This window comes from Labeo rohita, unplaced genomic scaffold (assembly GCF_022985175.1).
Source record: "Labeo rohita strain BAU-BD-2019 unplaced genomic scaffold, IGBB_LRoh.1.0 scaffold_66, whole genome shotgun sequence".
NCBI classification, from domain to species: domain Eukaryota; kingdom Metazoa; phylum Chordata; class Actinopteri; order Cypriniformes; family Cyprinidae; genus Labeo; species Labeo rohita.
In genome coordinates, this window is record NW_026129590.1 from 593,395 (window position 1) to 615,086 (window position 21,692).

The 21,692-nt window shown below is 39.8% G+C and overlaps 1 protein-coding gene and 4 non-coding genes across 7 annotated transcripts; 1 reads left to right on the forward strand and 4 right to left on the reverse strand.

Annotated features, from left to right (window-relative positions):
- Positions 1-7,056: 7,056 nt before the first annotated feature.
- Positions 7,057-15,118, forward strand: ddah2 (dimethylarginine dimethylaminohydrolase 2). Of its 3 annotated transcripts, none has more exons than XM_051104234.1 (6): positions 7,057-7,231; positions 8,557-9,035; positions 9,104-9,292; positions 9,600-9,719; positions 9,843-9,986; positions 13,948-15,118. In XM_051104234.1, exons 2-6 carry the CDS (start codon positions 8,745-8,747, stop codon positions 14,062-14,064), a joined length of 861 nt encoding a protein of 286 aa, XP_050960191.1. In that variant the 5' UTR covers positions 7,057-7,231; positions 8,557-8,744; the 3' UTR covers positions 14,065-15,118. The 3 variants fall into 3 exon arrangements, with proteins under 3 accessions (XP_050960191.1, XP_050960190.1, XP_050960189.1); XM_051104233.1 differs by lacking the exon at positions 7,057-7,231 and adding an exon at positions 7,238-7,620; XM_051104232.1 differs by lacking the exon at positions 7,057-7,231 and adding an exon at positions 7,242-7,325.
- A 1,902-nt stretch (positions 15,119-17,020) lies between these two features.
- On the reverse strand, positions 17,021-17,151 carry LOC127161518 (small nucleolar RNA SNORA3/SNORA45 family). The gene has a single exon (XR_007827068.1). It is a non-coding gene; the product is annotated as a small nucleolar RNA SNORA3/SNORA45 family (small nucleolar RNA).
- Positions 17,152-18,687: 1,536 nt separating this feature from the next.
- On the reverse strand, positions 18,688-18,818 carry LOC127161520 (small nucleolar RNA SNORA3/SNORA45 family). The gene has a single exon (XR_007827070.1). It is a non-coding gene; the product is annotated as a small nucleolar RNA SNORA3/SNORA45 family (small nucleolar RNA).
- A 328-nt stretch (positions 18,819-19,146) lies between these two features.
- On the reverse strand, positions 19,147-19,277 carry LOC127161522 (small nucleolar RNA SNORA3/SNORA45 family). Its single transcript, XR_007827072.1, has one exon. It is a non-coding gene; the product is annotated as a small nucleolar RNA SNORA3/SNORA45 family (small nucleolar RNA).
- A 537-nt stretch (positions 19,278-19,814) lies between these two features.
- Positions 19,815-19,945, reverse strand: LOC127161521 (small nucleolar RNA SNORA3/SNORA45 family). The gene has a single exon (XR_007827071.1). It is a non-coding gene; the product is annotated as a small nucleolar RNA SNORA3/SNORA45 family (small nucleolar RNA).
- Between the last annotated feature and the right edge of the window lie 1,747 nt (positions 19,946-21,692).

Here is a 21,692-nt window from a genome sequence, read left to right on the forward strand (position 1 = left end):
CTTAGATATTGCAGGTTTAATGTCTAAGAAACTGTTTAATTAGAGCACAACATACTTAAGCTACATTTAATTTAAAGAGTAAAGCAGATTCATTTAAAAACTTGAGAAACAAATGATTTATGCATTTACAAAAAGTTACTTGCTTATTAATGTTTACAGCAGAAAATAAGGCAAAGCAAATTAGTTGTTAGTTTTTAAACTCAGTTTAGCCGTTTATATTTAGAAGAAGAGTTTCAGTATTTTGAGCACTGAGTAACTACATGACTCATTCTGTGTGGTTGCAGGCACTTCCGTTCAAGCATGGTGTGTGCAAAAAAAGTGCGTATATGGACTTGTAGTTTCAGTCTTCATTTAAAATTTAGGCTCTATAGATGCATTGGTTTATGTAATCGTTTCACTGAATACAAGACTTGTCTGATCACGTAGTTAGCACCTCATGTAAGAGTTAGAGCTCCCTCACTCAACCCAGCTGGAGCAGGAAGGCCAGACTGCAGAGGCTCAGCACTGCTCCTGTCCAGCAGGGGGAGCTGATGGTCGCAGCAGCGTTGCAGAGATCCGTGTCACAGCACTCGTTCGTGTAGTTGAAGCTTATTCCTGCCGCGTGTTTCTCTCCGCTCAGGTCACACTGTGATGGCAGGGCACAGCTCCGCTCGTACAGGACGATGTGCACAGACCCTGGACACACACAAACATCACGTCTTACTGCTGATGCAGGGCGTCCCAATCAAGGGGTTATATCAGAGTTTGCTACTCACTACCGTCTCACATCTGTTTGTTTTTGCACCAACAAGATGATGTTACCAAAGAAAATGCCATGTGTCCTATTGTGCGTGTTAACTGAGTAGGAAGAAACGAGCGTACAGAACGAAGAAAAACAGCCAATCGATGCAGTATTGATAGTGGCCAAAAACTGCAAAGGGTCATGCAGAAATAGTTCAACAAACATGAAGCTGAGGCCACACGCATGGGTGTCTACACATGACAAATCCTTCTCAGCTGAATACACTGCAGGCTACACACTCCTGTTGTTTCCAGCTTTTCACAAACCTACTGCACCTATTCAGACGGTACACGATTGTGGACACAGCTCATGTTGTGATGATCAGAGCTGAGCAAAATTCTTTCCACCACCACAAATGGATATAAGTATTATTTTCTTCATTTATGCAGCCGATATAAAATGTGAAATACTTTTGTATTGCAGTGTTTATGACCTATTGTGTACCGAGCGTGTGCTGACCTAGTGTGCGCTGCCTGTGAGCTTTGTGCCACTGAATCTTAAAAAAGATATTCAGGTGTTTCAATTGAGGCCGTTCTTATCAAGTAAACAACATTCACATTATAGTCAACGGCACATGGGAAAACAAGGACGTATCAATATTTGAACAAGCTACAACATGCTGCATGCTAGTCTATTATTGTGCCATCAACAGCCACAGGCTTTCCTGCCGCACACGCGATGAGAAATAAATCAACTGTGGTTGATCGTTTGACATATTTTTCAGATCACCTATTTCATATAGCTAGAGTGACAATATAGTGACAATAGTACCAGACTTTGTTGATAGTCAAACGCCTGGCTCGCAAAACTAAATGTGGTCTTATATCAGGTTCTGCAAAATCAGGTCCAGACGGCTTACTAGGGAACACCCTATTGCTCACTCACATGTGCAGAACTCACCTTAAAAACATTAAAGTCCTCTAATTCATAGTCTGAAAAAGCTTCACTACTACTTTCCCACACCTGATCTAAGTGTCTCGAGTGTGCGTGACGGTGTGGGAAAGTAAATCAAATCAGGATCACACGTTCCCTGCACAGACTTTGCCAATTAATCTTCAGCCGATTCATTTTTTTTGCTCCATTTGATAATCAACCAGTACAATAATACAGCGACTGTCCGCGCAGTGTTTGGTTCAGTTGACCTTTAACTCCTACAGCTGTGCTGGCAAGACAACGCTGGCCCGTGGGACATTCCTGGGGGAACTTCAGACAGTCCAGTGGAGAGATGGCTGGAAACATGCATGTGTAGCATGTCAAGGACAAAGCTGCAAGAGAGAGGGAGGATCGTCAGTGAATGTCTCAGAATCAGCATCTGCAACCCGGTTACATAAATGCTTAGACTAGTCTTACACCTTAGTTTTAAGTTGCTTACATAAAAACATACTGGTCTAATCTGAATCCTAAAAAAATAAGACTACTTGGTTGTATTTGAGACTGAGGGCCAGAAAAAAAACGCTTCTGCGGGTTCATTTTAGTGACGGCGCGCACATTAAAGAACACAGCCGCAGTCCACCAAGAGCAGCGCAAATGAGCGTAACGTCGCAAACAAGCGGACGATATGTCTTCCTCTGGCATTCCAAATAAATCAACACAAGTGGAGAAAATTCTCTCCCATCTGCCTTGTGATTTGTTCTCGGTGGCGCCTCCTCCTGGCAGCTACGTGTAAAGTGCAAATTCGGTTAAGGCTAAATAAAATAATGCTCCAAATACCAGTAAATGACCTACCGCAAACCTTAGTAAATCATGTCGCGTGATTTCCTCCCATAACTTACGTCTGAAAGGGAAACTCCTACAAATGCGTATGCAATAAGGTCATCTGCTGCAAATGACTGCGTCCACACCTTTTCATCGCTTATTTTTGTAAACTCCTTTTTAGTAAATCCTGTCAGAGTTGTGGTGCAGTGGACAGGGTGCGAATCATACCTAGCTCATGTCCTGCTCCCATTCACCCTTCCTCACACCTAAAAGGTTTCTCCTGACACAGAGTTGAGACCCAAATAGAAAAGACCTGGGGGCATATGTAGTTTAAAAGTCCAAATTCTTTTACACTAGATCTCAATGCCTGAATATCCACATGCAGTCAAGGTACTGAAATCTTTAGCAGTTGTCATAGAGTCGTGCTTGATTCATTCTGAAGATGTGAACTAAGAAGATGAAGTTAGGACTATATCCGAACCTTAGTCTGTATTCCTACTCATTAAACCCCAAAGAGCAAAAAACTTGCCTTATAAAATAAGAAAGCAGCTCCAGCTCAAAGCAACCTACACCGTTCTAAATCGAGGTTCAACTTATGTACTTTCAGCACTACACCAACCCAACACATCACCTTCAGCAGGGTGACAGAAAAATGAGCAGTATCTCGAGTTTCTTTGGTTGAATACATAAAAAACTCCATTTTCATATGCATCCTACCTGCTAAAGGAAGACAGCAGCCGATGAGGATGAGGAAGGATCCTTTAGAATTCATTGTGATGAATGAATCGTGCGTCTACCTCAAAAAAGCCAGGAGAGTCAACCTTTCCTATTCTTCCAGATCAAACTGAGCAGTTTGCCTTTTCTAATTCCAGGCATGTAATATCGAGTATGATGGAGTCAGCAAGCGATCTCAACAGATGCCACTATGAAACTCCTACAGCTTCTGGTTTGCTGTTGTCTACAGCTGAAAACACAGTGGGATTGTGGTGGGCTTTGACTAGCCTGGACTCCACCCTGGTGGTTTAACTTGATTTAGTGGTGATCACTTCAGAACCGAACTGCAGTCAGGGTCTAAATTAAAACATGCCGATGCACACTGCACCCACAGATGCAGACCCAACAAGACATAACATAAATGCAAATTCGACACAATCGATTGGCAAAAACAAGCGGCGACAGGAGAGACAAAACCTAACAAACATCCGTGTCTGTCGGGGCAGTGCGAATTGGCCTTCAGACAACACAGAGTATCTGACTTTTTAACACAAGTAAATCATACATTTTCATAATTGTTATAATCAGGTGCCGCCATTCCTAAAGATTAAAAGGGGGGTATGTGCGTTTATGAGCATGAAAACGCTGAAAAATGCACAGCCTGTTTGTTCCAAATTACAAGCATGCAGGGCAGCAGGGAAATCAAATGACAGCAATCTTGTGACACAAGCGTGACACACAGTCACGATAAACGGTTTACTAGTGATTATGCCACCGGCACACGCGCACAAACACACACCAACGACACGCTATCACACACAGCATGAAGATATTTCAGAGTCGTGTGCTTTCCGCCTCTACTGGACACTCGCCGACAGAATCAAGCACACGCATGTGGAGCCAAAGAGGACGAGAATGGGCTTACTGTTTCTGTACTGTTTCTGGTTTCGTTTGAGAAACGAGGGATGGACAGATGGTCTGTTCTTTAATCCTGTCTGTCCTCTGCTAGTCTGTGTCTCTCTCTTGGTCTCGATCTGTTGCTCCAATGCCCTGGAGTCACGGCCGTGTCATTTCGAGCTGCTGTGTGTCAGTGGCCTTCCCGCTCCTTCCGGGGCCTAAGCGCTCCTTCAGATCCTAAAAACAAACAAGAAAAGGTGCTAAAATACACTCACTGCTGTACTACTACAGAAAAATCATAATCCTAACCTTTATCTCCATGATGAAATCGCAGACAGTGATCCATTTTTAAAGAGTCATTAAAGTGCTGGTGTCTAGAACACTGTGCTAAAACAACGTTTTTAATTACTCAGAGTAAAATGTGTTATAAATGAACGATTGGCCGAAAAATTTGTTTTGAAAGCAAATCCAATGATGTTGTTCACCTGTGCCATCATCACTATAGTTGTGGTGTGGACTCATTATTGAATTTTCAAGTCTTTGTGGATGTTTCCCTGATCAGACAGTCCAAGATCTGGTCACGGAGTCCTCTGCTGATCAGCTGATGAGTTCATTTAACTGGGTAAAAATGAGAGACGTCCAAAGTGTGCAGTGCTGGAGAGGCTGGAGTTTAAAAACCCTTGCCTTCTTTTGAAATAGGATGAGACACAGCCAAGGGTTTAATGTTTAATTAGACTATAGGATTTGGTTTACTCCACAGCCATGAACCGAGTTTTTCTAGTTCTTGCTGCTTGTCAGGGCAGCTAATATTACAACGAGTGATATTCTCATTTATGGGAGCTTTTCATTTTACATTTTATATCACAAATTTGAACACACCTTGGCATGACAGTCGTCAACATTTTTGGTCCAATTTTTGGGGAAAGTAAGAAATGTGTTATCTGTTGTCTTAAGGTGTTCTTAAATGTACACCTACACACAGGAACTAAAAGCCACAGAACCCTACATGAATTTCACCAGGTCTTTGCTCTCCCCATTCTTAAAAACCACCCATTCTGATGATGCACAGTGAACGAGAAAAGGTTTTACACAAAGTTTCAAGACCTTCAGAGTTTCCCATTAGACCGTGGCGACCCGTCTAATTTGTCCTGTCTCAATTTTTTAAGGAACCAAACTTATAATAATACAAAAGATCTCTTACTTTGTGTTTTTGCAGCATTGCTTTGGCAAAGCAACTGTCAAAATCACAATAAAATAAACTTTAAAAAAGAAAACTAAATTAAATTGAAATCACAAGCTTAATACCAAAAGAGGGTAATAACGCTACATATTTGTCTAAATCACTTTTTTAGAAAATCTGTAGGCCTATTGCAAAATTCAATTTTACATGGTTTGGGCATAAATGTGTGTTGGCAGTGTGTGAACACAACCACCCTACAATGATAAAACTGCACCAACTCCCTGTTTTTAATCCTCATTAAACCAAATGTTTGATTCTCTGAGAAGTGTGACTTCGGTACGGCTGAAAACCAGTTCTCTTGTTCTCGGTCATGTTGCTTCTGCCAGCTGTTTATTGCTGTAGGTATGCAAAGCAGAGATGTATATGCTACACTCTCTTCTGATATGCAGCTCATTTGCATTTAAAGTGATACACACCAAAACAGCTCTTTATTTAAACACGCCCCCAAAACGACGTTTTCCACAACAAATCCTAACAATCTATAATAGTCATAAGACATATCTGTATCATAGGACACAGATGTATAATAAATAATGCTAACATGTGGTGAAAACAAATAGCCAAATGGAGGTAATAAATATGTACCTGCACATCCACATCTTAAACATTTATATTAACAAGCCTAGTATAAACTGTACAATATATAAATTTAAAACATGCCTTCCTATTCAGACTCAACTGCATTTTAAATAAAACTCATTTCATTATTAATATTATTATTACTTAAATAGATGAGTTTCTCTCTGAGACTATAACAACAAAAAAATATTTGAGTCCACATTAAAGTCCAGCAGGGGCAAAAATTGGACAACAAAACAATAAACAGTACAAAAATAAAACAACTCAGATACTGCAAAATATAACATCAAAAAGTGTATAAATCGCTTGTTTCTCTAAAGCAGCAGCAGTGGTTAAAGATAAAATAGCAGGCCATGTCTATCAAAATGGTTAAAACACGATCAAACTAAAACTTAATAAGCATGGGGGTTTTCAAAAAGAAAAGCTGACCATCAGTTCGCAAATAAAATGTTGTTTCAATTGTTACCTGCTTTAGTTCTTGTTTTGGAATAAATGTAAAAAAAAAAAAAAAAAAAAGCTTAAAACACTAACTTGCTGAGATATAGTTTAATAATGGAACGTTAATTACATTGTTAATGTAAAAATACAAGAGAACGGTATTTGTTTGTTTGTGTGTTTGTAAGTAACGTTTAACCAGGAAAATGTGACTCTGTTAATGGTAAATGGGGCATTCATTTTTTATTTCAATTTTAATTAAATTAAAAAAAAAATAAAATAAAGCATACATGTTTGGACTATCTCCTCATTTCAGAACACACTGCTGAAGTCCAGGTACAAGTCAATGCAGAGCAAAAACATTTTATTCTCTGCAGTTTGTCAATGAAAGAGGTATAATTTTGCTGTTAAAATGCACCAGAGTGATTCATCTATCTATCTATCTATCTATCTATCTATCTAAACAGTTCTCATAGTAGGACAGCATTCCCCTAATTCCTCCTGTAGACTAGGCTCTGAGGTCAACCCACCACAAATCCTGCCGGAAACACTGACCCCATAACAGCAAAACAACACATCTATAGCATATACATTTCACAAATAATCTGTTATTTGATGAGACAGAGGACACAGCTAAACCTGACCTACATATTAAAAGAGTGGATTAAGAGAACAGCTGCAGATAACAGAACACAAACTAGGGCCGGTTAACTGTGTCAGCTCAAAATTCACTGAACACTCATTATTTAGTTCGAGCAACAGCAGATTTCTGCTTCCTTAGTTTACTTTACTGTCTTTAGGAAGAGTTTAAGTTCACAGGGTAGTGACACTGTGGAAAGGGAGGAAATGCAGGGAGCGATGGGGGTGTGGCACTGTAAACAACAGGACGGGTAAGTGGAAAATCCTGAAAGATGGTCAGGAGCGTTTTTCACGCGGATCAGAGTTTGCACATTTCAAGAACCGCTGTTTCGCTTTGTCTCAGAGGTAGGCTGATGTTACAGAGCTACGTAGGAAAGACTCCACATACGTTCCTTTGGTTATCGGGTTTGAGTCCCGTAGTTTGAAGTCGTGCTGAGTAAATCCCCGATACTGCTTATGGTCGCGCAGGAGAAAACGGACTCGGACAGGATGGATGGACTGAGGGGGAAGGGAAAGAGCGGAGGTTACGAGTAGAGAATAACGGTGTGGTGTTGCTGCACGACCGAGTGCGACTCAGTCAAAACAATTCAGCGCTTTCACAGAAAGGAAACCGAATTAGCGTGTTTCGTCGTATCATGAGGTAGGATTTGTCGTATTTCAACAGGGCGTCAACTTTGGCAGCCGAGACTCTTTGGGACAACTGTTGAACCGCTTTTGTGCATCAACGGCGACTTTACAAGAACGTTTCTTCGAACCTAATTGGGAAAGTCAACTAAAGTGAAACGAATTCGTGTTTTATTCATGTTTGCACCACTGTGTTTGTGCGCTGCTTGTTTGTAGAGTCCGGTATCTGCAGAATGTTAGATGTTCACCAAACACAGCCGTTGATCCAAATAGCTGTAATCAGATATTTTGTTCACAGAGAGGAAAGGTAACCGGTATCATTATCTGTGTTTGGAAGCTACCAGTGGTATATTCTGACTGGTTGTAGAGTACACTTCCAGATTCAGCGGTTGTATCAGTTTATTGCAACAGCTGAAAGGCCAAGTGTTTTGTTTTTCCTAAACAATGTGGATACAGTTGTTCTCTTGTCAGCAGTAACTTTATGATTTTTAAAGAATCAGCTCCAAAAATGTATTATAGAATGTAGAAATGTCCTAAAGTATGGATGATTGGAAATAATACATATCACTCTGGTTGCTCTTGCCAGCGATTAATATTTTTTTTTTTTTTTTTGCTACAATGTTTAGTTATTTTACAGGCTACACATACACACACGTATGCTAAAACATATGCTGTTCTCACTCGACAAACTTTAACTGACGCTGTGACAACTGACAAAATCATAAGATGTTTGAATCCACTTTAAAGTCCAGGTGCAAAGACATTATTTATTCAGTTTGGTCACTGAAAGGAGTCTGAGCTCTTACTTCAGCTCTCAAAGTGCATCAGGTTGATTCATTCAACTTTAGATCCTACAGGTTCCTAAGGCCCAGATATTCACGGATTAGATGGTTTGGTCTATAGCTCCTCACAACATGATTCTTTTTCTCTCAATTTATTCTCTCTGTCTCAGGCAGTAATAAAGGGACAAACGCACGCCTTGAGGTTTCAACCCGGGGGAATCAAGGATGCCGAGAATGATTTGCTGATCCGGTTCGAAGACTGTCCTTAGTTTGAGTCCCATACACACACAGTCAAGCCTGTACACAAACATTCAACAGACAGCTGTCATAAACACATACCATTCAGAGATACGCCGCCATGGCCAATATATATCCGTACGGCTGCTTCACTCATGCTGTCGTCAGAAGTATCCCAGAATCCTTTGGGAAGTTGGCAGAGGGCGGAGAAGGGTTTCAGACGGACCTCGCCAAGGCCCAGCGTCAGATGGGGGTGCTGACGGGCGCTCTGAGGCAAAAGGTTGGGCTGCAGCTCATAGAAATCCCAGCAGACTCCGAGCTGCCCGAGAGCTGGCGGATCGAAGACATCGCTGTGATCCAGGGCGACACGGCGCTCGTCACGCGACCCTTCAAACAGCAGAGACGCGCTGAGGTAAGGGATGCGTGCGTGGCTGTAGGAGATCTAGACGTGGACGGGGCTCAGCGGTGTGTTTTCTTCAGGCAGAGGCTGTGCGGCGCGTCCTGAACGAACTCAAACTGACGGTGGTGGAGATGGGCGATGAGGAGGGCGGGTCTGGTGGAGCCACTCTAGAAGGAAGCGATGTCCTTTTCACAGGGAAAGAGTTCTTTGTGGGCATTTCCAAACACACCAATCACCGTGGGGCGGAAGTTTTGGCCGACACCTTCAAGGTGAGCGTTGCGATTTGGTTGAATTGGATCTGTTAACGCTGGCTGATTACAGCGGCATATTGTGCACATTATACATTGTAGATAGCAGACCTATTTTAATAATGAATTTCATTTGCCGTTTTGTCAGATGATCACAAGGTAACACTTTGTCTCAATAGTCCACTTTTGACATTCTCCCAACTATAAGAATTACAACTAGCAGTCATTAGAGTATTAGTAGACTGACTGGATAATATCTGCTAACACTTTATTTGGATGGTCTCGCCTGTGCTAATTCTACTGTCGCCGCGTGGCTCTGTGTGTTCAGGACTTCGCTGTGTCCACTGTGCCCGTGTGTGGAGGCTCTCGCCTGAAGAACATCTGCTCCATGGGTGGCCCCGATACCATCATCATCAGCAGCAGCGACGGGGCCAAGAAAACACTCAGAGTGAGTGTGTGCAAGTGAAATGCGTATCATAATGACTTCATAACGTACACGCATGTATGCAGCTTTTCTGAGGAGACATTACATAAAAGCATGTCATCATCTGCATGTTTTGTTTGGTTTCAGGTGATGGAGCAGCTGACTGACCATCACTATGAGATCTTGTCTGTACCCGAAGACGTCGCTGCTAACTGCATTTACATCAGAGGTCCTGCCAAAGTGGACTACCTCCTGCACCCCACAGCGGAGGAGTGTCCCAACAGTGTCCCTGTAAGTAACAGAGGATGTACAGTAAATGTAATCGACAACACAAGCCTGTTTGTCAGGTTTGTGTCAAGTTGGGCATTTGTAATCAATGGAAAACCATTTATCTAAGCTTTTTTGATTTGAGTGTAACTTTGCACAATATTGAAAACAGTTGTTCTTCATAGTTTTTGTGGAATCCATAATATATTCCATTCAGAAGTACTATTAAAAAACTTTTTTCTTTTAATAAATACTTTAATTCAACAAGGACAATTTAAATTGATCAAAGTGGCATTTAAAATGTTACAAAATATTTTATTTCAAATTATTTTGTTCTTTTGAATTTTCTTTTCATCGAAGAATCCTGAAAAATACAATATCCACAAATAGGTTCCACAAATTTAGTGGGCGGCAAAACTGTTTTCAACATTGATAATAATCAGAAATGCTTCTTGAGCATCAAATCAGCATATTAGAATGATTTCTGAAGGGTCATGTGACACCGAAGACTGGAGTAATGATGCTGAAAATTCAGCTGCGCATCACAGAAATAAATGACAGTTTAACATGGATTCACATAGAAAACAGCTATTTTAAATGGAAATAATATTTCTCAATATTACTAATACTGCAGCCTTGGTGAGCAGAAGAGACTTATTTCAAAAGATAAAAAAATGGCATTTGAAAAGTGTTGAGTAGTGAGCAATTAGGAGAACGATCATATTACATTGGCTAGTTTTATCCCCTGATGCTCCCCTGGCTGACCAAAAAATGGACAAATTTGTAATTTGTCCTCCACAAAAATGACCAGCAGAGTCCAGCAGCTGATAATAGTAGTGAGACAGGCACGCTGGGCCCAGGTGAGGAAGTTCCCACCAATTCGGGTCGTGGTGCTAGCAATACTGGTAACACGAAGTGCAGGAAATACCAAGATGGTTACCTGAACTATGGCTTTATTTCATTTTCTCGTAGCAAAGACTCCCTACCTCAGCCACAGTGCATTATCTGCGCCAAAGTCATTGCTAATGAATGCATGAGGCCGTCCAAACTACTAAGATGTTTGCAGACAACTCATCCTCGATACAGCGCAAGGCAAAAGAATTGACACTTTCCCAAAATAAAATGAGGGAAGTCACAGCTACTGACAAGAAACTTTTAAAAATATTGTATACAGTTGCTAAAAAAAATGGCAAAGCAAAGAAAGGGCATACAATCGCAGAAATCTGAGATTGTCAAGAAATTATTTGGAGAGGAAAAGTCAAAACAATTGGCTGAGATACCATTATCAAATAATGCGGTTAAATGTCGTGAGGGATCAGCTTTCTGCGCGACTTCCTGGTAATAACTTCGCACTTCAAATAGACGAGTCTACCGGCGTGTCAAAAATGGCTGAGTCCTTGCATACGTTCGTTATGAATGGGAAAACGAGATAAAAGATGATTTTTTGTTTTGTCAAGAGCTCCATACCACAACAACGGCAAACAGTATTTTTGAAACTTTGGATAATTTCATGAGATCAGATGGGATAAACTGGAGCCACTGTATTGGGGTCTGTACTGATGGAGCTGCCCGATGACTGGCAGGCAGTCCGGGGTAGTTCAGCGTATCAGAGGAGTTGCTCCCGTTGCCGTTTCAACACACTGCTTTCTGCACAGAGAGGCGCTTGCTAGAAAAGAAATGGAACCCAGTCTACATGGAGTTAACATGTAGACTGATGCTGAACACTGACGTGAGGTGGCCGTCCGGAGGGCGGGTGCTGAGGGAGGAGTTGTGGACAAGAGACCAGACCTTGCAGAATTTTTGGGCGATGACAAATGGCTTGCTCAACTCAGCTACCTTTCAGACATATTCGGTGAAAAAAAGAAGATTAACAGAGCAATGCAAGGTGCAAACATAAACACTGTGATGCAGCATTAACAAGTAGAGGCTTTTGAAAGAAAACTTTTTGCATTTTAAATAGGGCCAATTTATAGGCTACTCCTATAGTCTTATGTTTTTAAATTACAGATGGCCTACTGATGTTTTTTGTTATTGTATTATATATAGGCTATTAATATTATATATTCAATATTATATATAGGCTGTTAATTGTGCATAAACATATCAGGTTATAGTAATAAACATACCATTTGTTTGAAAACAACATTTTTGTCATCTTTGCTGCAAGCTTACAAGAGCGGTAATAGGCCCTAAAATATTTTCTTAGGAAAAAGGGTCTCAGGCAAGAAAAGGTTGGGAACCACTGCTCTAAACCATCCCAGCCAAGGAAAAAGGGTCTTATCCAGCAAATCAATTGGTCATTTTCTTAAATATATATATATATATATATATATATATATATATATTTATAAACTTTTTAGTCTACATTAAACTTTTGTCTAGCTCTCTACTCTATGCTCTCCTGTTCAAGACAGCTTATTGTATGTCAATAAAACTCCAAATTAAAAATTGTCCTATATCACTGTTTTACCTTTGTTTTGTTTTTTTGTAAAGGTAAAGGTGTTTGGCTCTCCTTGCACGCTTTCTTTGTAAACACTGGGTTGGTACTTCTGGAGCAATGTAGGACGATTTTTAATTTGGAGGAGGAAATGAGATGGGAGTTTTTTGGACATACCCTAAATGTACCCTAACAGATTTACTCTCACAGTGCAGAGCACAGCGTCTTCTCCGCAGGAATCCACTCCAGTGATTGAGGGAGGGGGGTTTCAAGTTTTCCTGGGTCTGCGTGCGCAACAAGTGGGCGGGCAATATGCTAATGTTTCATGTTGACGTCAGCTTGAAACAGCTTGGGATTCCTTTTAAAAACGACTCATTTTCATGATTCAGAATCAACTCTTTCCTTTGGAAGACACTAACTTTATACACTGTGCACTTTTAGATTTAAAACTTTGCAGGATGTTTTCATTCACTTAGAGCTGTGTTACACACTGAATGAAAGGTCATTTTCAAAAATCCATAATAGGGGCCCTTAAAATTGTTTTTAGTGCGTGTGCTTGTGTAATTTATGCTGCAAAGCAAAACATTAAAGAATCATCAAGACTTTATTTTACTAAGAAATTGAAAAGCCTGGGATAATCTTGAGGGATCCCATGGTAAATCAGTCTTCTGGGTTTTGATGTTGTCCCTGCAGCGATCTATAAAAGGAAGATAGAGTGTTTTGACATAAAGGCAAAAGACAGATGACTGTGACAATCATATGGTATGGTGGTAAGAATAATGTATATTTATAATTCAGTATAGCCTTTATTACAGTATTGAATATATTTTGTCTCATTCTGTGATACGAAGCCACTTCAGATCCCAAATGGGAACTTTCCACTGAACAAAAGGTTTTCATTACAATTTTGAGAAAAAGTTTGCCGCGTGTCGCTCTTTCAAATGCACATTAACTGCGAACCAAACAAGCCATTTATATCATATATATATATATCTGATTTCTTTCATCAAAAATCACAGCTTTTGCAATTTCATAGTTGCACTAAGCCAAATTATGATTTTGGTTTTATGCTGATAAACTGAGCAGCCTTACTATCATCGCGCCCTCAGCTGAGAGTTCCTCTGTGCCCGGGTAACAGCAAAATACTCAGTAGCCTCGTGGTTAGTGCGCCGACATGCAGTGCAATTGCGCTCACGGCGACCCGAGTTCGAATCCCGGCTCGTGGTCCTTTGGCGATCCCACGCCCCTCTCTCTTCACCCAATGCTTTCCTGTCTTATCTACACTGTCCTGTCCAAATAAAGGCATAAAAAAAGCCCACAATAAAAATATTCAGGTGCCTTATTCTACTAATGAGATGTAGTTGCAAAGTTACTTATAGTTAGTGTGATGTCTATTGTCTATTTCTTGTTGAACTAGATGCTAATATCAGGAAAACGTTGAGTAAATTCAGCTGGCAGTTGTGTCTGCTGGCAGGCAATAGAAGAAACAGACCTGCTTTTCTCACAGCTGATCATGTAATGGTTGTATTTACTTTTTGTCTGTTTCAGGCTTTCCAGCGTTTGACCGACTACACCCTGCTGCCCAGCGCCTGCAGCGAAGCCTCCAAACTCGGGGCGGCACTGTCCTCCCTTTGCCTGCTTATCAACAAGAAACCCAACTATTAAGACACTCGAGTACAATCACTGCATAGTCATATTTACTTTGTTTACATCTTTCCTTTCCTTTGTGCATTCGCTTCAGTCTGAGGTTTTAGGGGTAGAAACGGCCCGGTTAGACCTGGTTCGCTATCGTCTGCAACTATCCTTATGTTTCTCATAGGCTTTAATTCCTCAGCTACGCAGGTTTGTTTAGATTTGTATAATGGACACACATTATGAGAGTATTATAATAAATGGCCTTGAAATAAACATCAGATGAACTGTTCACTCAAAGTAAGAGTTCACCCTCTCCTGAGGAGTTTTTTGTTTTAATTCAGGGCTCTCCATTCTGGATCTCAAGCTCCAACCTTGACCAAACTCACCTGCCTTTTTAGCAGTCCTTGAAGACCTCCATCTGCTTGTTCAGGTGTTTCGGATCGGGGTTGTGGACCTCCAGCGCCAGAGCTGAGAAATCCTGTTCTAATGTTCTGCTATTAAAGGCTGCCACATACAATGTTTGAATTGCTTTTCCCCTATTAAGATGGGCGTGTTAGTGGATAAGTCTGATTATCTAGTCCAGCACAGAACCAGTTTCTTGTTCATGAAGGTGTCCAGGAAGGGATGGGTTTGGTTCATTGATGTTTACTGTGCTCATCTAACCAAAACCCTCATATTAACCCGTGAGAATATCGTAGCATGTAGAGTACTTGTGAGAACGTGAAGTATGTTGTAGGGCCACAAGATTATTTTTTCAAGGTAACGGCATCCGTACATTTTGTAGTGTCGCTGTAATGATTTTTTTTTTTTTTCAGTTGTTCCATTACTGATGTCGTAACAGTAATGTAAAAATTACTTTTTTTGCACTTGTATAGTGATACTATTAATAAAATCATTTGGGTAAAATACTTTTTAAAAATAATTAGATGAACTAAATTTCTAGTAAAGATGGAGTGAGTGAGAATAGGCAGTTTAGTGTTACAAGATTAATTTACAACAAAACACAAATGGCTTCATTTTTAAAATTCTCAGTTGTAAGATAAATAATTATGATATCTATTATTCCAATAAAAATCAATTTCAATGTTCTTGTACAACGTTTTTTTATTATTTCAGGAAAATTCCACATTCAAATAAAAAGGGACATTCATTTTCTCCAAGCTCTGTAGCACCTGCTTAGAGAATAATGTTACCAAAAAAGTAAAGAAGACTTGCATTATTCATGAATAGTTCAGTATTATCAGAATTGTAAAAAGGTCCCGACTGAGCCTGGAGGCCGTTCTGTGTGGAGCTGGTCCAGGTGTTCTGGTTTCCCCACAGTCTAAAAGACCTGCGTCACAGGTATGAGTGTGTGTGAGACAGATGGACCATCTGTCCAGGATGTAGCCTCACCACCTTTTGTGAGGAAACAAAACAAATAGCTTTTTGTTTTGACAGCCTGTCAACATTTCCATTAAAGATTTATTTGGATGTGAGCTGTATTCAGAGTTTATAAAAAAAGTATTATACTCATTTCTTGGTAACCAACAGTTTAAAATCTTTTATGTTTCACAGAAGAAAGAATCCTACATTTTTATGTCTACTATACCTTTAAACGCCACAATGCTGCAGGAATGTGGTTTAATTCGCTTTCAAACTTGCTATCATTGCCTTCAGTAGAAGACTTCTCTCTAAATGTGCAATCAGTTAGATTAAATTACACAGTGCAGTTCAGTGTGAAGCAGTTTTTTTTTTTTTTATATTGACAAAGAGTAGTTTGCAGCATACTTTGCATGAGAATTCATTTGGGAAAGTTTTGTGTTTTTGAGCAAGATGAGGAAAAAGGGAAACTTGATCAGGTTTAGTTCAGTCATGTTGGGATTTAACTTTCTATTATTGTTACTGTTGTGGTGACGAGCTGAGCTTCGGTAGATTGGTGCATCCAAATTTGTGTACTAATTGATGCTGTTTTTTTGTATTGTTCTTACACATATGCTTGGGTTTGTGTACATGTGATCACCTTCATCTCCATATGAAAGTCACTTTGTTGAATGGCAAACAATTTCTCACTGTTTTTCTCACTGACATTTATAAATAAATCACTTATATTCTATCATACTTGATTCATAGAAGATATTTTTTAGTATAGTGGATTCAAATAGATTTGTGTGATGTTACTTTTAAAAAAAGTTAATAAACATTCATGATTTTTGTGGCATTTTAAAAACCCCAATATAGCAATACAAGAGAGAGTCTGTTTGGTCTCTTTTCCCATAGCAATATTTATTAAGCTTTATCTATTGCAAAGCATGGAGAATGCAAAATGCATTTTGTATTAACAACAACATGGAATTGTGTAAGTTTCTTTTTTTTTTTTCTAAGACATTTTTTTTCCTTTTCAACATATCTGCTTGTCTTTGACACTTTTTAATAAACATGTCTACTAAATGATTTTTTTTTCTTAAATGTGTGTAGAGATTTATCCAGTTCAGCATATTTTGAAAAGATTTAGGACAGTTTTTCATAACTGAATTTCATGGACTGGAAAGAGAAATTTGCAGTTGTGTTTTTATTGTATTTAAAAGTCTACATTAGCAAGGAGAAAAAAAAAAAAAAAAAAAAAAAATTACTTTATAAACATTTATAAAGTTCATTAAACACTTAAAAATGGCAGTAATATCTCTTGTTCTATTGGACATTTCAGAAACAAAAAACAAAAGAAAAATTACAATCTCACCACATTATGACTGGTCTGTTATGCTTTTGACACCAGTATATTACTGCTTTTCGGACCACAACTGCACACAATAAAATCATCTATATTCTATTGCAAAAGTCATCATTCATAAGTGTATAAAGCAACAGATGTTTGACAGTTGGGCTTCACGTTCTCCAGCTCATCTTGGTGTAGGAGTCCGATGATCCCTAGGACAACACAGAACAGCAGTTAGAAATCATCTGATGCCAATATAACCACAACAAGACCAAAAAAAAAAAAAAAAAAAAGATTTGTTTCTGAGCTGGTGATTGGCTGGGCAATGGAAAGCAGCAGCCAATGAATAAGCCGAGACATTATTCTGCGAGTACTATAGCACACCAGGACAACGAGAAACATCGAGATGTGACTCTAGTCTCGCTCTTCAGACATTACTTTTATAAAACCAGGAAAGATTTAGATCTTTAGAAAAACTGACAACTTCGGCATGTCAACACACCCACCTGTCCTACTGTAACCATACGAGCGTACGCTCACCAGCCGCCGTTATTAGAGTTTGTCAGGAGCCACACGATGAACGGAGCCATTCGGAAGAAAATGGAATTCATGGAGAAAATGGAGAAAGAAGCTGGAATTCATTCTTCTCATTCAGGATTACATCACTGTTGAAGAAGAAATACTGATTTAATCTAAAGAACGATCCAAAAAAATAAATGAAAAATTAAAAAAAATTATCACATCTCACATCCTAATGATCTGAAACTGCAAAAGCAGCAAGTGATCTGCTGTTACAATTTTGCAGCGTCACACCTGGTTATGAGAAACTGAAGGCATTTTATCAGGGATTGAAATGAACTTTTTTCACTTACTGGCCAATTTGGCTACTAAATTCTACTTGTGTCAGTACTAGTGGTGCGTGATAAGCGAGATGTCAATATTTGCTGGGATTTTACTCAATAACGATAGACATTTTGCAGAGTGTGTTACCGTGCTGATATCTTAGAGACTACCACTGACAGCCGACTCCTGACGTTTTTTGATATTCTTCATATTCTGTGTGGTCAGTTCACAGCATTGATAGAAATTAATCTTTTCCACTAAGTTTAAATTATTTTACCACTTATGGGCATTTTTACCTTTAGAAAGCAGTTTTTCCTAAAAGTGTTGGCATCATCTTTTGAGTCAAATTCTTACATTTAATCAGTCAATTACAATAATAGGCTGGATACATTTAAGCTGTTACCACACCAATGAAATCATCAACAATATTCATCTTTGCAGAAGCAGCATATGAAGCGGAATTTAGATGGATTTACACGTTAATGCAACTTATGGACATGGAATGCTTTAACCTGCACTTAATGCATAAATAATGCTTTAATATTTAAAAAATAAAACAAATGAAATAAAAAAAAAAAGAAAAAAAAAGAAAAGACATTTTAAATGTGAAATTAAAGCTGCCAGTAGGTGTCAGCAAGTCACTGTTAATTATTGAGTCACTGCGATTGAATCGAATCTTTTAATGGTTGATTCATTCAGGAAGGAAACACAGTGCTGTGGCTTTGTTTGGACTGTTTTTTTGTTTGCGAAATGGAGCAAAAACAGCCAATAAGGTGTCTGCAACACACATCTCTTAATATTAACTTGTTTATTGAACTGCTGTATAACATTAACACCACATTTCTAACTATGCTGATTTTTGAAGAAAAAGAAATCGTACACTTCAGATGCTGTGCAGTTAGGCTATATTTAATATATGATGATGTCACAAGTTCAGTATTTGCGCTAAACCCGCACAGATTTGGCTTGAATGAACTTACCCAAGAAATGAGTGAGTGAACATAACTTACGAAAAGTAACCCATCAAATTGTCTAGTGATTTGACAGCGTTACCCGCCACAGCTGATTTTTAGCCGCATTTGGCAGGTGTTCATTTCAAACCCTGTATACAATATTCATCATGTTTCTGAGCTGGTGATTGGCTGGGCAATGGAAAGCAGCAGCCAATGAATAAGCCGAGACATTATTCTGCGAGTACTATAGCACACCAGGACAACGAGAAACATCGAGATGTGACTCTAGTCTCGCTCTTCAGACAAAGAAATGCGATCGAAAACATACAAATTACAATCAGTTGCAGACAATTGATTTTCTTAGCCCAAGATTATTACTTTATGTCTTGCGTCTTGCTCAGGATGTTATTCTGGAAGAACTAAACTCACCCTGACAGCACTGATGAGACGGACGAGTCCGAAGGGAAGACGCATCTGCAGCGCTGCTCCTCCTGACTGACACGCCATTAATGAGCAGATTCACCAGCGCCTGCAGGGGTTTGAGAGGAAACACCACATTACCCTTCAACAACTACAAAGCTAGTACACAACTGCAACAGGACCAAAAAGGTTTGGTAATAATGGATTTGTTTCTGAGCTGGTGATTGGCTGGGCAATGGAAAGCAGCAGCCAATGAATAAGCCGAGACATTATTCTGCGAGTACTATAGCACACCAGGACAACGAGAAACATCGAGATGTGACTCTAGTCTCGCTCTTCAGACATTACTTTGATAAAACCAGGAAAGATTTAGATCTTTAGAAAAACTGACAACTTCGGCATGTCAACACACCCACCTGTCCTACTGTAACCATACGAGCGTACGCTCACCAGCCGCCGTTATTAGAGTTTGTCAGGAGCCACACGATGAACGGAGACATTCGGAAACATTCAGCAATGCAGCGACCACCAGAATGGACAAAGCTGCTGGAATTCATTCTTCTCATTCAGGATTACATCACTGCTGAAGAAATAACCATTTAATCCAAAGAAGAAAAAATAAAAATAAAAAATGTAAAAAATGAAGCAGAGTTTAGGAAAACACAGAGAAAAATCCAGTGTCCTAACTAGGTGTGCTGTAAATTTTGAGGACGACCCAAAAAATGAATAAATGATTAGTATTACTATATCCTCTTCTGGTAATCAAAGGATTTTAATTCTAATCATGTGAAACAGCAAAAGCAGCAAGTGATCTGCTGTTACAAATTTGCTGTCACACCAGGTTATGAGAGACGGAAGGCATTTAATATTCGTCATGTTTCTGAGCTGGTGATTGGCTGGGCAATGGAAAGCAGCAGCCAATGAATAAGCCGAGACATTATTCTGCGAGTACTATAGCACACCAGGACAACGAGAAACATCGAGATGTGACTCTAGTCTCGCTTCTGAACCAATCAGAGACATTACGGGAATTGAAGACGAGCAGCGAGTGAACACCTGGCAAACGTCTCCTGAACCGGAGCGAGATCGTCCATCTGAACACTGACAGAGCAACATCTAAAGAGCTGGATCTCTGGGGCCACAACTGGAAGGGTCATGCTGTGAAAAGAAGAGAGAAATGTTTAATAAGAGCATGAAAACAGCTGAAACGTTCTTAAAACATCTTTCTTAAGAGAGTTCAGAACGGCATGATTCCTTAACAGATCAGCAGGTAAAACCCACTCACAGCAAACAGAACCGTCCATTCCTCAGATCCGCGAGCCACTGTGTGTCTGATGAAAGTCTGGTGTACCGTGACACACACGCTGCAGGTACAGCACTCAACATCTGAAGTGGATCAAAACCCTTCATCAAAGTCGTCCTAAAACCAAAACAATACTGGTTTTTGTTTTGTTTTTTGTTTTTTTTCGCCCACTTCACATGTTGACTACTGTAGATATACATGTGTGTGTTTGACACGAGTCATGTTGCTCAATACTGCACACTGGCAATGATCCTTTTTTTTTTTATCATCATCGCGGGAACGGTTTGACCGTTTACTGCACGGTTATTCTTGAAATGACTTCTCTATAGCGGATAAAGAATCAAGAGTTTCACCATTTCAAGGAAAACTGCTTACATCCGTGCCGCAAAATTAAAAAGGCACGCGCTCGAAACATCCGTGCTTTACTAAGGCTACCTGCACCTGCGCGTTCAGACTGATGAGGAGCATCAAACCTGCACTCCTACTACATACAACAAAATAACCATCAATTCAAAACGGTCAAAATCCACGGCATAAAAAGGCACGTGTTCATGGATTAGGAGCTGCTCTGAAACAGCGCGTCTGGAGCGCGAAACGTTCAAGACTAAGGCATTGCCTCTTAAAGTAACCCGATAACAGTCACATTAGTCCGATCGCGATTCGTCTTTTTCAGTGCCCAAATTTTGCAGTAAAGTGATAATTGAGGCTTTTGTTACACCGCTTAAGATATTTCATGGCCTTGTGGTTGATCAAACGAATCCACGTGGACAGAAGCGCGCTCGTCTCCTAACATCAAACGGATATCCGTGTTCGATGAATGTGCGCGAAATACTGTTGAAGACGTTTACTAAGCATTGAACGATGAATCACATCAATATTTTAGTTTCAAACCAAGCGTTGTTTCTCACTTACATCTTCTGGCTGCCGCACGCGTCGTCGCTCCGAGCGGAAAGAGACCGTCCGGTCTGCGCGTCTCCTTGACGTCCTCTTTTCGCCGGAAGTTACGCCAGAGCCCTTTTGAAGCGATCCTTCAAGACAACAAAAGCTGTACACTTTGAGGGAGGCATTGATCGCTAATAATAGAGAACTAGACTACAGTCTTTACATAGATCAGCGGAAGGAAGGACGACAGATTTCAGGACGCGGAATAAAATGCTTCTGTGCTTTTTATCAAGAGATGATGATTCCTGCCGATAACGTTTTCAGAATAAATCTAATTAATTAATTATCAAAATCTCTTTGGACCATCATTCCAAATGACATTTTCATTTCAGTGCTGTTTTAAGGTTTACACTTGTTGATTTGCGACCATAATATCTCTTAACTCTCTAATTGTAGTTTCCACTTCATGATGTTGGTTTCTTATATGTGACGTAAGGATCCATTTTTTCGACATAAATAGTCTTTCCACTGATGTGTGGTTTGTTAGGATAGGACTATATTTGGT

Bases quoted from the DNA above. Each gene is read 5' to 3' on its own strand.
- ddah2 (XM_051104234.1), top strand. From the start codon at position 8,745: ATGGCCAATATATATCCGTACGGCTGCTTCACTCATGCTGTCGTCAGA. The intron at 9,036-9,103 runs GTAAGGGATGCG...TGTTTTCTTCAG, and splicing joins AACAGCAGAGACGCGCTGAG to GCAGAGGCTGTGCGGCGCGT. The intron at 9,720-9,842 runs GTGAGTGTGTGC...GTTTGGTTTCAG, and splicing joins GGGCCAAGAAAACACTCAGA to GTGATGGAGCAGCTGACTGA.